The 13,591-nt window shown below is 44.4% G+C and overlaps 1 protein-coding gene across 3 annotated transcripts in view; it reads left to right on the forward strand.

Moving 5' to 3' along the window:
- The window catches only part of SERGEF (secretion regulating guanine nucleotide exchange factor), a 231,395-nt gene that overhangs the window by 137,972 nt on the left and 79,832 nt on the right, over positions 1-13,591 (forward strand). For all 3 annotated transcript variants that reach the window (XM_061146484.1, XM_061146503.1, XM_061146494.1), the window contains one exon: positions 6,426-6,462. In XM_061146484.1, the coding sequence (XP_061002467.1) occupies positions 6,426-6,462 (37 nt within the window). The remainder of the gene's footprint in view (positions 1-6,425; positions 6,463-13,591) is intronic.

Genomic DNA, 13,591 nt, shown 5'->3' on the forward strand with positions numbered 1-13,591 from the left:
ACAAATCTTTGTTGCCATTTTACAGCCATGTCCCCTGAGAGAAAGCCCTGGAACAGCCCTTGATCGAGGTAAATCTAGATCTACCAGAGGTAGATACTCATAACCCCAGGCAGATGTTTGAGCCTTGTAAATCTGGGGCTCTCCCAGCATAAGATCCCTTGAAAATTGACACAGGGTTGCCAGATGTGAGAACATGCTATCTGGCACTAGGGAGGGTTTGGATAGTTAACAGGACAGAAAGGTTGAAGGAGAATGAGCACAGAATCCAGCACCTCCACCAGTTGTAAGACACTGATCAGTTACCTCACATCTCTGAAGCCCAATTGCCTCATTTGTAAAGCGGTTGTAATAAAAGAATTTTAGATTAGGTTTCAGTTTAAATGAAATAATATAGGCAAAGCAGTTAGCCAGGTTCTTGGCCGTTAGCACTCAATAAGGGCCAGTCAGCAGTTTTTAGAAATGGTACAAGTGTGATGGTGGAAACTAAAGTACTCATATTCAACAATTGGCAAATATTTTCACAGTCATCTAATTTTTACTTACACTTTTAGTTATTCCTTTACTTAGCCCATTAATGTTTTAGCATCTACTGGGTGGGTGTCCACTACCAGTCAGTTCTTGCCCCAGCTCATCCCTGTCCAACTGTATTTAGTGGGATCCCACCCTGGGGGAGTTGCGGCCTCCTTCATGAGAACTGATGGAGTCCAGCTCCACAGGAGGGGTCCTAGGAGATCTTGTCCCCATGGCAGCTGAGGCTTTGGAAATTGTTTTCTGCAGCTCTCCCTCCTCAGGCTGAGTTGCCTGAGCAGAGCAGACCCCTCTAGTGTTTGGACTGAGTGACAGGACAACTTTCCATAAACTCCTCTGTCCCCCACTCCTCACTGTTGGGGGTGTATGACCCCTGAATCCTGAAGGCCCCAACCAGCAAGCTGAAACCCACCCTGGAACAGCCCTGTGCTCTTGACACCCTCCCTCATCTCTCCTGTCTATCCTTCTAATACCTTTCCCTTCCTGCCTTCATGGTGCATCTCAGTGCCTTTCTGCATTTGGGCTGGCATATATATCCTCAGCACTAATCACACCTGTTTTGGGATCATCTCACATCTCTGGGCCCGTTATCTTTGTCTGGGCCCCTTCATGCCCTGTGCTTGGGCAATGTGGCAGACACATTACTGGGCAGGCACCCTGCTGGATCTGTGAGAGACAGAGGTGCTTAACACACGTGCAGTTCATAAGTAAACATCTTGTGGTAAGGGCCATGGTTTGTGGTGCTGTGGGAGTAGCCAGGGTCGAGCAGCTGGCTCTACTTTGAGAAGTCAGAGAAGGCTTTACCAGGAGGTAATGTGGCACTAGTGGTAAAGAACCCACCTGCCAATGCAGGAGACGTAAGAGACACAGGTTCAATCCCTGGATTGGGAAGATCCCCTGGAGAAGGAAATGGCAACCCACTCCAGTATTCTTGTCTGGGAAATCCTGTGGACAAAGGAGCCTGGCAGACTACAGTCCTTGGGGTTGCAAAGAGTCGGACATGACTGAGCATACAGACTCAATGTAAACTATCATAAAGGATTTTGCTAGATGGAGAGTAGGAGAAAGGGAAGTCAAGTCAAGGAGAATAGCATGTGTAAAAGTCTGAAATTGTGTGATATTCTTACAGAAAATGTAACTAGTGTGAATGGGGAAAAAGGAATATGTTGCTTGGGGTTGAGAGTTCATGAGTCACAAGGGGGAAAAGTGAGGCCGGAGAGGTAAACAGGGGCCTACTTGTGAGGACCTTGTTAGCCATGCCATGTGCTGTACACTTTGCCCTTCCAATGCTGAAATCCTGTGGCGGGTTTTCTATAGAAGCGTGACATGTGCAGGGTTATATGTAAGGAAGATGAGACTCATGGCTGTCGGGGGATGGACTGTATCATTTGTCCTCTAGCAATTCTGTCAGGCAGATGGGAGAATACATTTTTTCCCTGTACTCCTGAGAACGCTGATGCTCCAGGGGCTAAGTCCCTTGCTGAAGGTCTGAGAGCCAGAAAGCAGAGGACTTAGCATTCACCTGGTTCTGACCCTGAATCTCTTTCTCCTGGGCACACTGCCATTGTTAACAGAGTTCTAGAAAGCTGGGCAGTGGGTAGATGCTGCCAGAGGCAATGTGAAGCAAATGGCCATTGACACAGTCTTGTTGAAGGAGTGTAGCACTGGGGTTTTGTGGCCTGTGGTGTTCAGTCTCCTGACCTCTGCACCAATGCGCAGACAGCAAGAAACATCAGGGAGCTTTGAGCTTCAAGCACTACATTGCCTTGACAAAATCCATTCATCACTGTCTCGCTCATTAATTCACAGCAGCATCTGCTGCCTGATGCTGGCGTTTGTCAGTGACTTGTTTCTGGAAGCCCCTGGTCTTCAAGGCTGGTCAGATCTGCAGCCCGCAGCCTCAGGGTGAGCCCTGGCAGTCAGAGGCAGGACCTTTCTGCCTGCATTTATAAAATGAAATAACTTCATTTTTAAAAAAAAAATAAAGGTAGTGTAACCTGGCATTATAGAACATGAGCTTGGAGATAGACAAACCTGGCTTTTAGTTCTATGACTGCCACTTAGCAAGCTAGGAAGTTATGAATATATATGAACCTCAGTTCTCTTCTCTCTGAAATGAGCAAAGTCAAACCTACCTAAAAGATTACTCTTATGGGTAAGGTGAGATAGTGTTTATAAAGTGTCTTGGCATGACACCTGACAAATATGAGTCCTCAGTGTATGGTGGCTTTAATTTCGAACATTTAAAGAATGTTTGAAAAATAGAGAATTAGAAGAAAAAAAATCTTAATAATCTTACTACCATGATACAACTACCTTTATAATTTAGTTAATTATTTCCTTCAAATTTTTTATCCCTACTACTTCAGAGCATGTCAGATTTTATAGCATATTTATTTTATAGCCAAGAGCCTTTTTTTTTTTTTACTCTTCTGTGGTGGGAACTGCATTATATTTATTTTTCTTATTTTTACTAGATAATTTTTCTGATTATTAAAATTGTGTACAAAATTTAAACAGCATAGAAGAAGACAATGGGAAAACCATACTCGTCAGTTCAGTGCAGTTCAGCCGCTCAGTTGTGTCCAACTCTCTGTGACCCCATGGACCACAGTATGCCAGGCCTCCCTGTCTATCACCAACTCCTGGAGTTTACCCAAACTCATGTCCATTGAGTCGGTGGTGCCATCCAACCATCTCATCCTCTGTTGTCCCCTTCTCCCACCTTCAGTCTTTCCTAGCATCAGGGTCTTTTCAACCCTTAACCCAGCTCTTTGCATCAGGTGGCCAAAGTATTGGAGTTTCAGCTTCAACATCAGTCCTTCCAGTGAACACTCAGGACTGACCTCCTTTAGGATGGACTGGTTGGATCTCCTTGCAGTCCAAGGGACTCTTAAGAGTCTTCTTCAACACCACAGTTCAAAAGCATCAGTTCTTTGGTGCTCAGCTTTCTTTATAGTCCAACTCTCACATCCATACATGACTATTGGAAAAACCATAGCCTTGACAAGATGGACCTTTGTTGGCAAAGTAATGTCTCTGCCTTTTAATATGCTGAATAGGTTGGTCATAGCTTTTCTTCCAGGGATCAAGCATCTTTTAATTTCATGGCTGCAGTCACCATCTGCAGTGATTTTGGAGCCCCAAAAAATAGTCAGCCACTGTTTCCACTGTTTTCCCATCTATCTGCCATGAAATGATGGGACTAGATGCCATGATCTTAGTTTTCTGAATGTTGAGCTTTAAGCCAACTTTTTCACTCTCCTCTTTCACTTTCATCAAGAGGCTCTTTAGTTCTTCTCATTTTCTGCCATAAGGGTGGTGTCATCTGCATATCTGAGGTTATTGATATTTCTCCCGGCAATGTTGATTCCAGCTTGTGCTTCCTCCAGCCCAGCGTTTCTCATGATGTACTCTGCATATAAGTTAAATAAGCAGGGTGACAATAAACAGCCTTTGACGTACTCCTTTCCCAATTTGAAACCAGTCTGTTGTTCTATGTCCAGTTTTAACTATTGCTTCCTGACCTGCATACAGATTTCTCAATAAGGTCAGGTGGTCTGCTATTCCATCTCTTTCAGAAGTTTCCACACTTTATTGTGATCCACACAGTCAAAGGCTTTGGCATAGTCATACTCATACTCATAATGCCCCTCTTATCCTTATTCTTATCCTTACCCTTACCGTATCCTTACCCTTATCCTTAACCCAGAGGCTATCACTATTAAATTTTTGGAATAATGCCTTCCAGTCTTTTATTCATGTTTTATTATAGGGTTGAGATCATATTACATATATAGTTTTTATGTGGTTTTTCAGTTCATAGGATATCACACGTATTTTCCTTTACTGGAAGCATTGTTTTCCAAGGCTGCATAATAATTTCCAAGTCATCAGATGGCTCTACTGTAATAACATAGAATTCTCCTATTGTTAGACATCTAAGTTTGTTCCTAATTCTTCAATCTAAGTAGCCTCCTATGACAAAACCTAGGGAACCAGCTTCAGTAACCAGGAAGCATATGATGAACTTGTGCTGTGTGTATGGCCTGGGTGAGGCCTAGGGGGGACCCCTCAGATAAATCAGATACAGAGCCTGCCTCAGAGGAGCTCAGAGACTAGTCACCTTGGAAATATTTAATATCCAGGTGCTTCTTGCCAGACAACGTCAGGGAATCCAACTAAACATGGGTAGCCCTCTTTCCTGAGGAAACTAAGATCCTGGACCCATAAGTTTTACAAAGGAAAAAGCCTGAGAAGCCTGGCTGCCCCTTCTCACTTGAAGTGAAGTGAAAGTCGTTCAGTCATGTCCAACTCTTTGCGACTCCATGGACTTAGTCCATGGACTTCTCCAGGCTAGAATGCTGGAGTGGGTAGCCTTTCCCTTCTTCAGGTGATCTTCCCAACCCAGGGATCGAACCCAGGTCTCCTGCATTGCAGGCAGATTCTTTATCAGCCGAGCCACCAGGCCTGCCATACTCAAACGTCTTTTGAGCCTGTTACCTTGACTGTCAGGGGCCTGTGCTAGTTACCCTTGAATATCACTGCCAAGTGGTTTTTCACTGGGAAAGAGTAAGAAGTTACAGCACCAGGAGAGTGTGAGAATGAGGGAATCAGAGAGGCTCTAGTCTTAATTTAGACACACACACACACTTCCACTGGCATCTGATACAAGTTATATTTCCTCTTCTTAAGCCTGTTTTCTCCACGTCATGCGAAAGATTGGACTAGGTGATCTCCAGGGCTCTTCCAGTTGACATTCCATAAGTACCTGAAGCCCTTTTTCTTGCCAGGAGCTAAAGTAAGCATCACAATAAAAGTCACAGGATCTTCTCCAGAGTGTAGAGTTCCTTTTAATTAGGATCTGGGGGACAATTTATGCTCTTATTTTCCCAATCACTTCCTTCTGGTAGCATTTGGGATGTACGGAGACTGAGAGGCAAGAAATAGCTTTCACTGGGTGCAGCACTGGATTCAGAACCTCAAATGATTGCCTCTTAGGTATTTGTTCTTTCATTCATTTTCTCTGAGCCCCAGGCCTTGTGCAGTCCATCTGTGTAGTAGTGCAGAGGGGAATGAGACATAGCGCTGTCTTCAGGACACACACAGTCTAGTGAGGAAATGGGAAAAAATGTAAACGACAAGATGATTGCTGCAGTGGGGATACATATAAATTGCCTAATGGAAGGAGTGCTTCAGTCAGCTAGAATCAGTAGCAAGGGAGTGTCTGGATGCTTTGAAATTTTAAAGGATGAAAAGAAGTTTTCGAGGTAGGCAGCTCAGGAGAGGGCCTGCAGAGTGGAGCAGCAGCATGTGTGAAGGCCCGGAGGTATGAGAGAGCATGTGTCAGAGAGCTGCAGGTGGTTTGTGTGGCTGGAAGGTAGAAGGGAGAGTGAGCAGATGGGCAGAAGTCAAGCGTCTTCCCTTGGGCAAGTCTGTTTCCACTGAATTCTTTGCTCATTTTATCATTCCAGGCCAGAGTGATGGACTCTTTAGCTCAGTTTTTCAAAACTGTCATTTGTATTGCCTTATATTTTCATTTTTTTTTTTACAGTAACACATGCTCATTATAGAAAGTTGAAAAATACAGAAAAAAAGTATAAAGAATAAAGGGTTTTTTAAAAAAAAACACTTATGGTCTCTGCCTACAAGCAAATACATTAGCATTGTGGTGTATTTCCATTCAATATTTTTTTATTTTTTCACTTTCTTTTTATGGAGTTGTGAGTGTATTGTAATTATAGTCTTTTGTTCATTGGGCCCCTTTCTACTTCCTAAAACTTGCTCAAAAAATGGATGTTAATATCCTTAAAAATAACTCTGATCATAAAACATAATGGCTTAAATAAATTTTCTATTTATATCTATAATATAACTTATTTTATTTCTTTTTACAGATCTCCTGTGGCTCAGAGCATAATCTGGCGGTGATTGGTAAGTAATTTGTGTCCTGATAACTGCGTTTATTCTGAAAGTCACAGGCAGAACTGGAGGACTCTTGGTTAAGCAAAGGCCAACATGCATGTGTGTGTATGTTGGGGGAGATTCTGGGAAATGGAAGTATTTAGTTGACCAAGGCTTTGCTAGAAGCCCTTTTTCTAAAATTTCTATTCATATTATTGACCATCTAAAATGGTACCAGAGCTAGCCTCCCTGCTTCAGAAAGAGGCATTTTGGGGGAAATTAAAGTTATCTTACAGGTTGAGGGCATCATGTGCAGAAAGCCGAACCTAGGAGGGGAAGAGGATTGCGCTGCTCTTGGCTCTTGAGTCAGTCCTTTGCACCGAGTTCTTTCCTCTTGCCTGGCTCTTTCTTTGAAGCCGTGGGGCGGGGTGGGGGGCGTGGGGTGGCTTGTCCCACTGCTTTCCCTCCTTGTGTTTCATGGCACTCAGGAACTCCCAAGCCTCTGATCAATTGATGTTTCTTCTGATTGACTGTTGATAACCAAGGTTCACTGGTTTTATAACCAGGCCTGTGAGTAATTCCTTCAAAAAGCTTTCTTGTTACTTCCACAGGTAGACTCAGTCAGTAGGTTAAAGAGACCTTGTAGAGCCTGGCTATCTGAATTCAATGCAGGCTTCTACTTATTAGCTGTGTGACCCCAGACAAGGTGCTTAACTCTCCATGCCTCATCTTTCTCATTTTTAAAATGGGAAGGGCAATGGCATCTTGGGGTTGTTGGGGCTGAGGGTTAAAGGAGTTCTTGTTGTGAGGGTTAAAGGAGTTGATATGTGTATAGCACTTAGAATAGCACTTAGCTCCTAGTAGGGGTTTTAGAAGTGTTAGTTGATATTATCTAATATCATTAGTTCAAATAATTGCCCCCATCTTTAGGTCCCCCATCTGTGAAATGAAGCAGTTAAAACAGAAAACCAAGTTCCCTCTAGCCCCAATGTTTTATTTTTAAGGATATTTTAATTTTTATTTATTATTTATTTTAAGGATATTGTAAAATTGGAGTATAAGTGCTTTACAGTGCTGTGTTAGTTTCTGCTATACGGCAGTATCAATCAGCTATAAATATACATACATCCCTTCCCTCTTGAGCCTCCCTCTCACCCCCTCCATCTCACCCTCTTAGGTCATCACAGCCCGATATCTCAGGGCTCTATTACAACCCCATTGCCGTCTGCTTTGAGTAGGTGATGTCTGTTCTGTGAACATCCCTCTCCCAGCCTCTGAATCTCAGCTTCTGAAGGGCAAGGCCCCTGCGTTTTCCTTTTGTTTCCTGCTTATTTGCAGCACCCTGAGTGGTGCCTGGCACTCAGCAGAAACTCAAGCACTGTTTTCTGGATTAAGCTAGACTGGCTGGCTCAGCTGCCTGGAGTGGCAGTTTGAAGTGCTGCCTCGCAGGCCCAAATGTGACGTGCAGGAAGGCAGAACCAAGGACAGCAGAGGAGTTGGGCGGCCAGCCAGCAGAGGGACTGGGGTGGGGGGGGGGGGGGGTGGAGGGCTGGAGTTAGAGAGGGAGTGAGAAAATGTAACAGCAAACCTGGGTGCTTTGCAACACCAGATACTTTATACTGGAATTGCTCCAGCCTGGGTGTAATTAAGACAAGCTAATCAAAGAATCAGAGGCAGTGCCTAGGATGTTGCTACTGCTGCTGTCACTGGACTGGAAGAGAGGTTGGCTTCTTCTGGGACCAGCACAAACAATAAGATTGCAGGGAATCTAAACACAAAAAAGAACAAAATACAGCTGACGGAGGGGGCTGGAGTCAGCAGGGTGGCAGGCAGAGCCGACAGGCAGCCTAGGGCTGTAGACAGAGCAGACTCTGCAGGCAGACAGCCTTGGTTTAAACCGACTCCATCTCTGTGTGAGCTTCCATTTTTTCCTCATCTGTGTAATGGGGATAATTCCACCTTGCAGGATTGTTGTTGTGAGGATTAGAGAAAGTAATATATCTGAAGTACCTGGTAGTATATAGGAGATGTGTAAGTAATAAAGTAATAATTCCATTTCTTTTTCAGTTCTCTTGGTCAGGGTGGGGAGAGGGGAAAGTCACCTATTAGTGTTAACTATTCCAGTGAAGTAATTCTTGGTTGGGAGAGAGAAATGATGACATTCTGGAAAGGTGTGTCTAGCATTCCTACCCAAGTGAGGAAGACAGCAGAGCCAGTGGGAGAGCAGGGTATGGCATACTGGTGAACTCCTTGAGGGCAAACCTCTTATTTTCCGTTTTGTTCCCAAAGCCTGGGGCTGACTCACAGTCTGCTGAATGAATGGTTCCAGAGTCAGGACTCTGGACATGTACACCTGCCTGTGTGTGAGCTGGGATCAGAGGCTGAGCGCCCCTGGGGGCATGATGCCTTCAGTGGGTGCCCGGCAGGGTGCAAGCTGAGCAGCAGGAAGCAAAGAGAAGTCTCCTGCGAGCCCTGGCAGGAGGCCAGCAAGAGGGAGACGTGCTGGAGGAGCAGAGTTCCTACCAGCTGGATGCCTGGCTCTCACTGCCGGCTCCCCTCTCCACCCTCCTGCCCCTGCTGCCTTCGAGTGGACTTCCCTGCCTTCAGTCTCACCCCCAAGATCCAGCCCCTCCATGCCTGGTGCTGGGTCACACAGGTGATAAGCACAAAACAGTTACAGAATAAGCTGGAGCAGAATATAGAGAAGCCACACTTTGCTCCAGGGGAGAAGAAACACATCAAACTGGAAGGGAAGGCAAAGCGAGATGGTTGAAACAATGTAACTCAGGCCCTACTCTGTCTTAGAATGCACAAGACTCCACAAAGCCTATTTGTTGTACCCACTTCATTGGGAAGAAAACGGAGACTCAGAGGAGAAACAGGTTTCTCACGGATAAGTAGCAGTAGCTGACAGCACTCTGTGCCTGACTTCCAAGAATGCTTCTTTGACTCTGTCATATCCTCAGGGCCAAGGAGGATGGGGAGTGGCGAAGAGCAGAGATGCTGGGGTCCTATCTCTTGGGTTCAAATCTTGGCTCCTTACTTATGAGCCATGTAGCCTTGTATATGAATGACTTAGCCTCTCTCTGTCTTTTAAAAATATATTTTAATTGAAAGATAATTACTTTACAATATTGCAATGGTTTTTGCCATACATCGTTGTGAATCGGCCATAGGTACAATGTGTCCCCTCCAGCCTGAACCCCCCTCCCCCCTCCCTCCCCGCCCTATCCCTTCAGGTTTTCACAGTGTACTGACTTTGGGTGCCCTGTGTCACATGTCAAACTCATACTGGTTATCTCTTTTACATATTGTAATGTGTACGTTTCAATGCTATTCTCTCAAACCATCCCACCCTCCCCTTCTCCCTCTGAGTCTAAAAATCCATTCTTTATGTCTTTGTCTCCTTTGCTGTCCTGCACGTAGGATTGTTGGTACCATCTTTCTAGATCCCATATATGTGTGTTAATATATGGTATTTATCTTCTTCTTTCTGACTAACTTCACTCTGTATAGTAGGCTCTACATTCATCCACGTTTTTAGAACTGACTCAAATGCATTCATTTTTATAGCTGAGTAATATTCCACTGTGTATATGTACCACAACCTCCTTATCCATTTATCTGCCAGTAGACATCTAGGTTGCTTCCATGTCCTGGCTATTATAAATAGTGCTGCAGTGAACACTGGGGTACATGTCTTTTTCAATTCTGGTTTCCTCAGGGTACTCTCTGTCTTGACTGCCTCACCTGGAAGATCATATTATTGACCTCATAGTGGTGTTATATAAAGTGCTGACAGTGCCCGACACAAAAATAAAGGCTCAGTAAATGTTAGCTGGTGTTGGTGTTGCTTTTATTATATGTTGAGAATGTAATTTAAGGAAGTAATAGTAAGATGACTGTAAGAAGGTTGAAGCTCATGGTAGGAATTCCAGAAAGTGGAGAGAGAAGTGTCTCCCTCATCTAGGGTGTCAGGGTCCAGGATCTCAGCAGAGCGGCAGATTGGATTTGTAAGCGGCAGCCTGGGTACACATATCTGAGGGATCTTGAAACCCCAACAACCCCAGAAAGATTGCCAGCCCAGCTTGGCTCCATGTCAGGGTTCTGCTGTTCGCCGTCCCAGACAGGGACTGGGGCCCTGCGTGTTCCAGCCTGGGAGAAGCCCCGCAGCAGCCACATTAGCTCCTTAAACGGAAAGCATTAGTTGCTCAGTTGTGTTCGACTCTTTGCAACACTATGAAACTGTAGCCCGTCAGGCTCCTCTGTCCATGGAATTCTCTGGAACATTGGAGTGGGTAGCCATTCCCTTCTCCAGGGGATCCTCCTGACCCAGGGATCAAACTGGAGTCTCCTGCATTGCAGGCAGATTCTTTACCATCTGAGCCACTGGGAAAGCCCATGAAGTCAAAGCATCAATGATTCAACTCTGCTTCTTCATTCGCTTCCGGGTTTCTTTGTTTCTCCTTTTGCTATTTGGTTTGGTTCTTTCCTTAGTTTTCCAATGAGGGTTCTCTTGACCTGGGCTCTGTTTGCCGCAAGGTTGCCCCCTGGCTAGAGAGGATGGGGAGGCAGAGCAGGCTCCCGTACTAGACAGAGGAAGGTCATCTGGAGCTCAGAGTAGACAAACTCAGTGACAGGAAGGAAGAGCAGAAGCCATTGGCCATGGCCGACCTGGCCCCTCTCTAACTGTGTGCCTTGTACAATCGTTCCTCCTCACTGAGCCTGATTCCTCATCTGTAAAACCAGCATCACAATACCCAACCCTAAAACTTATTTTTCCAAATGGCACAGGTGTGTCAGGTGCCTGCCCAGTGCCTGTCCCAGCATAGGTGCTCAGTGGGTGAACTTGGCAGGTTCACGAGTTCAGCTGCTTGCTTGCTTGCTCCCTTTCATTTCACCCAGGATTCCCCTCCACATTCTGACAAAGCTGGCCAGCTCCCCTTCGTGGGTGTAGGTGAGGTGAGCAGGAGTGAGATGAGGGCATGTGGCCGCCACTTGCTCGGAGGATCCCTGGCTGCCAGGGGCAGGCGTCCCAGGCCCAGCTGTCTTTGGGGCCCTCACCTCTGTGTCTGGCTGAATTGGTTCCAGCTGTTTCCCTTCCCCTTGGGAGCGGCTTATTTTGGCTTGAATGGGCAATTTGTTTGCCTTTTCTCCTGATGTGCGGTTGTTCAGCCTCCCGTTCCTGCAGAGAAAAAAGAGCTGACTGCATTTCCTCTCTCCCACTCCATGCAGGCCCTTAGAAGGGATTTTATTGGGGGCCCTTTCCTGGAGCATTTATGCATGCCAGACAGGCATTGTTAAAGGGTTAGATATTTGGCAGCAAAGTGTAGTGCCTCCTCCTCCAAGCAAAAGCAGCTCTTTTACCAAATTGGATCTATAATCTGTGCAAGCATCTTTTATTTTTTATTATTTTCCTTTCACTGATTATTTCCAACTGGTGAACCTTTGTGCTTTTGTAATCTGTGTAGCAGAACAGCTGACCGGCGTGGCCTGAGACCCGTCAAGTGGGGTCACGTAGGAATTGAATCAAGAGAGCTAACTTATTTTTATTTGGCTGTAGATCTGAGAGGCAGTACCTCCAAACCCCAGGGCCTTGTCGAGATCTTCGAGACAAGGACAGACTTGTATGGTCCTGTGCACAATGGGATGGGCAGAGCGGGAATGCTTTCCTTATTTTATCCCATTTAATCCTCATACCCAATTGGTGCACGGTTGTTTAACCCTGTTTTCTAGATGAGGGAATCTGAAGCTTAGGTTGAGCCGTTTGCAGTGCCAGGTTATTCAGTCAGGAGGAATCTGTGTGTCGAGTCTTTAACCTAGGCCTCTAACTCCAGAGTCTGTGGTCTCCTGCCTGCTGCTGCCTTCCTGTTTTTAAGCCCACCAGATAAGATTATTTCATCTCTTCATTTCAATATTTAGTTCTCCTTCATGTTGGCAAGTTCTGTATATTTAGATTATATGCAGTCTGGTTCAGATTAAGCAGTTCTCTGCATAATAGCGAGGTAAAATTGTGACATTGATGACATTGTGTTGTTATCACACTTCCCTTTTTACCTTCTGAGATTCCCATCCCTTTTAGGATTCTTCTTCTGGTGTCCCTTCTCTTTAAAATTTTCTTTTACTTTATTTAATTTGTGAATAATTAATACATGTACATTATTTAAAACTTAAAAGGCACAAAAAGATTTAAAATGAAAAACTTCCCTCCTGCTTTATCTCCCATCTATTCAGTGCCCCAAAACCCTTCTACTACATGTGCAGCTAATGCTATTATTAGTTTCTTCATATCCTTCTAGTTTCTTTTTGCATACATAAGTGAATGCTAAGATTTATTTTTATCTTCTCTTTTACATAAATTGTAGTATACTTTACATGCTTTTTAGTGTCTGATTTTTTCTTTCGGTAATTGATCTGGGAGATCTTTTCATATCAGTATAAAAGCCTTTCTAGGGACTTCCCTGATGGTCCAGTGGTTAAGAATTTGCCTTGCAATGCAGGAGACGTGGGCACAATCCCTGGTCAGGGAACTAAGATCCCACAGGCTGTGGGGCAACTAAGCCCTTGTGCCACAACTACTAAGCCCACATGACACAACTAGAGAGTTTGTGCACCACAATGAAGATGCAAAACAGCGAAATTAAATTAATTAATTTTTAAAAAGCCTTTCTAGTTCATTATTACCACTACATAATATTTCAGTATACCTATGTACCATGATTTATTTAACCAGTGCCCTGTTGATGGAGAGTTAGGTGATTTCCTGTCTTTTGCTTATTACAAGTTGCGACATTACCAACTTCACAAGGTGAATTACCTCGTATATGTATGTTGTGTGTGTATATATATGTATGTATTTCATGTTTAGGTGAGTACAGTGGTAGGATAAATTCTAGAAGTAAAATTATGGTGTTAAAGAGTATTTATTATTTTGCAAGATACTGCAAAAATTGGCTTCCATAGGAATTGTACCATTTTCCACTCCCATCAGTAGTGTATGAGAGTGCCTGCTTCTGCAGCCTCCCTAATAGTGTGTTAGGAAACTTTGGAATTTTTACCAATTTAATAGGTGAAAAACTACTCAGGGTGGTTTCGGCTTATCTTACTTTTTCAGTTGAAGTACAGTATGTAAACAGTAAAGTGCACAAATGTTAATGGT

The sequence above is a fragment of the Dama dama genome, chromosome 1 (assembly GCF_033118175.1).
Source record: "Dama dama isolate Ldn47 chromosome 1, ASM3311817v1, whole genome shotgun sequence".
Taxonomy (NCBI): domain Eukaryota; kingdom Metazoa; phylum Chordata; class Mammalia; order Artiodactyla; family Cervidae; genus Dama; species Dama dama.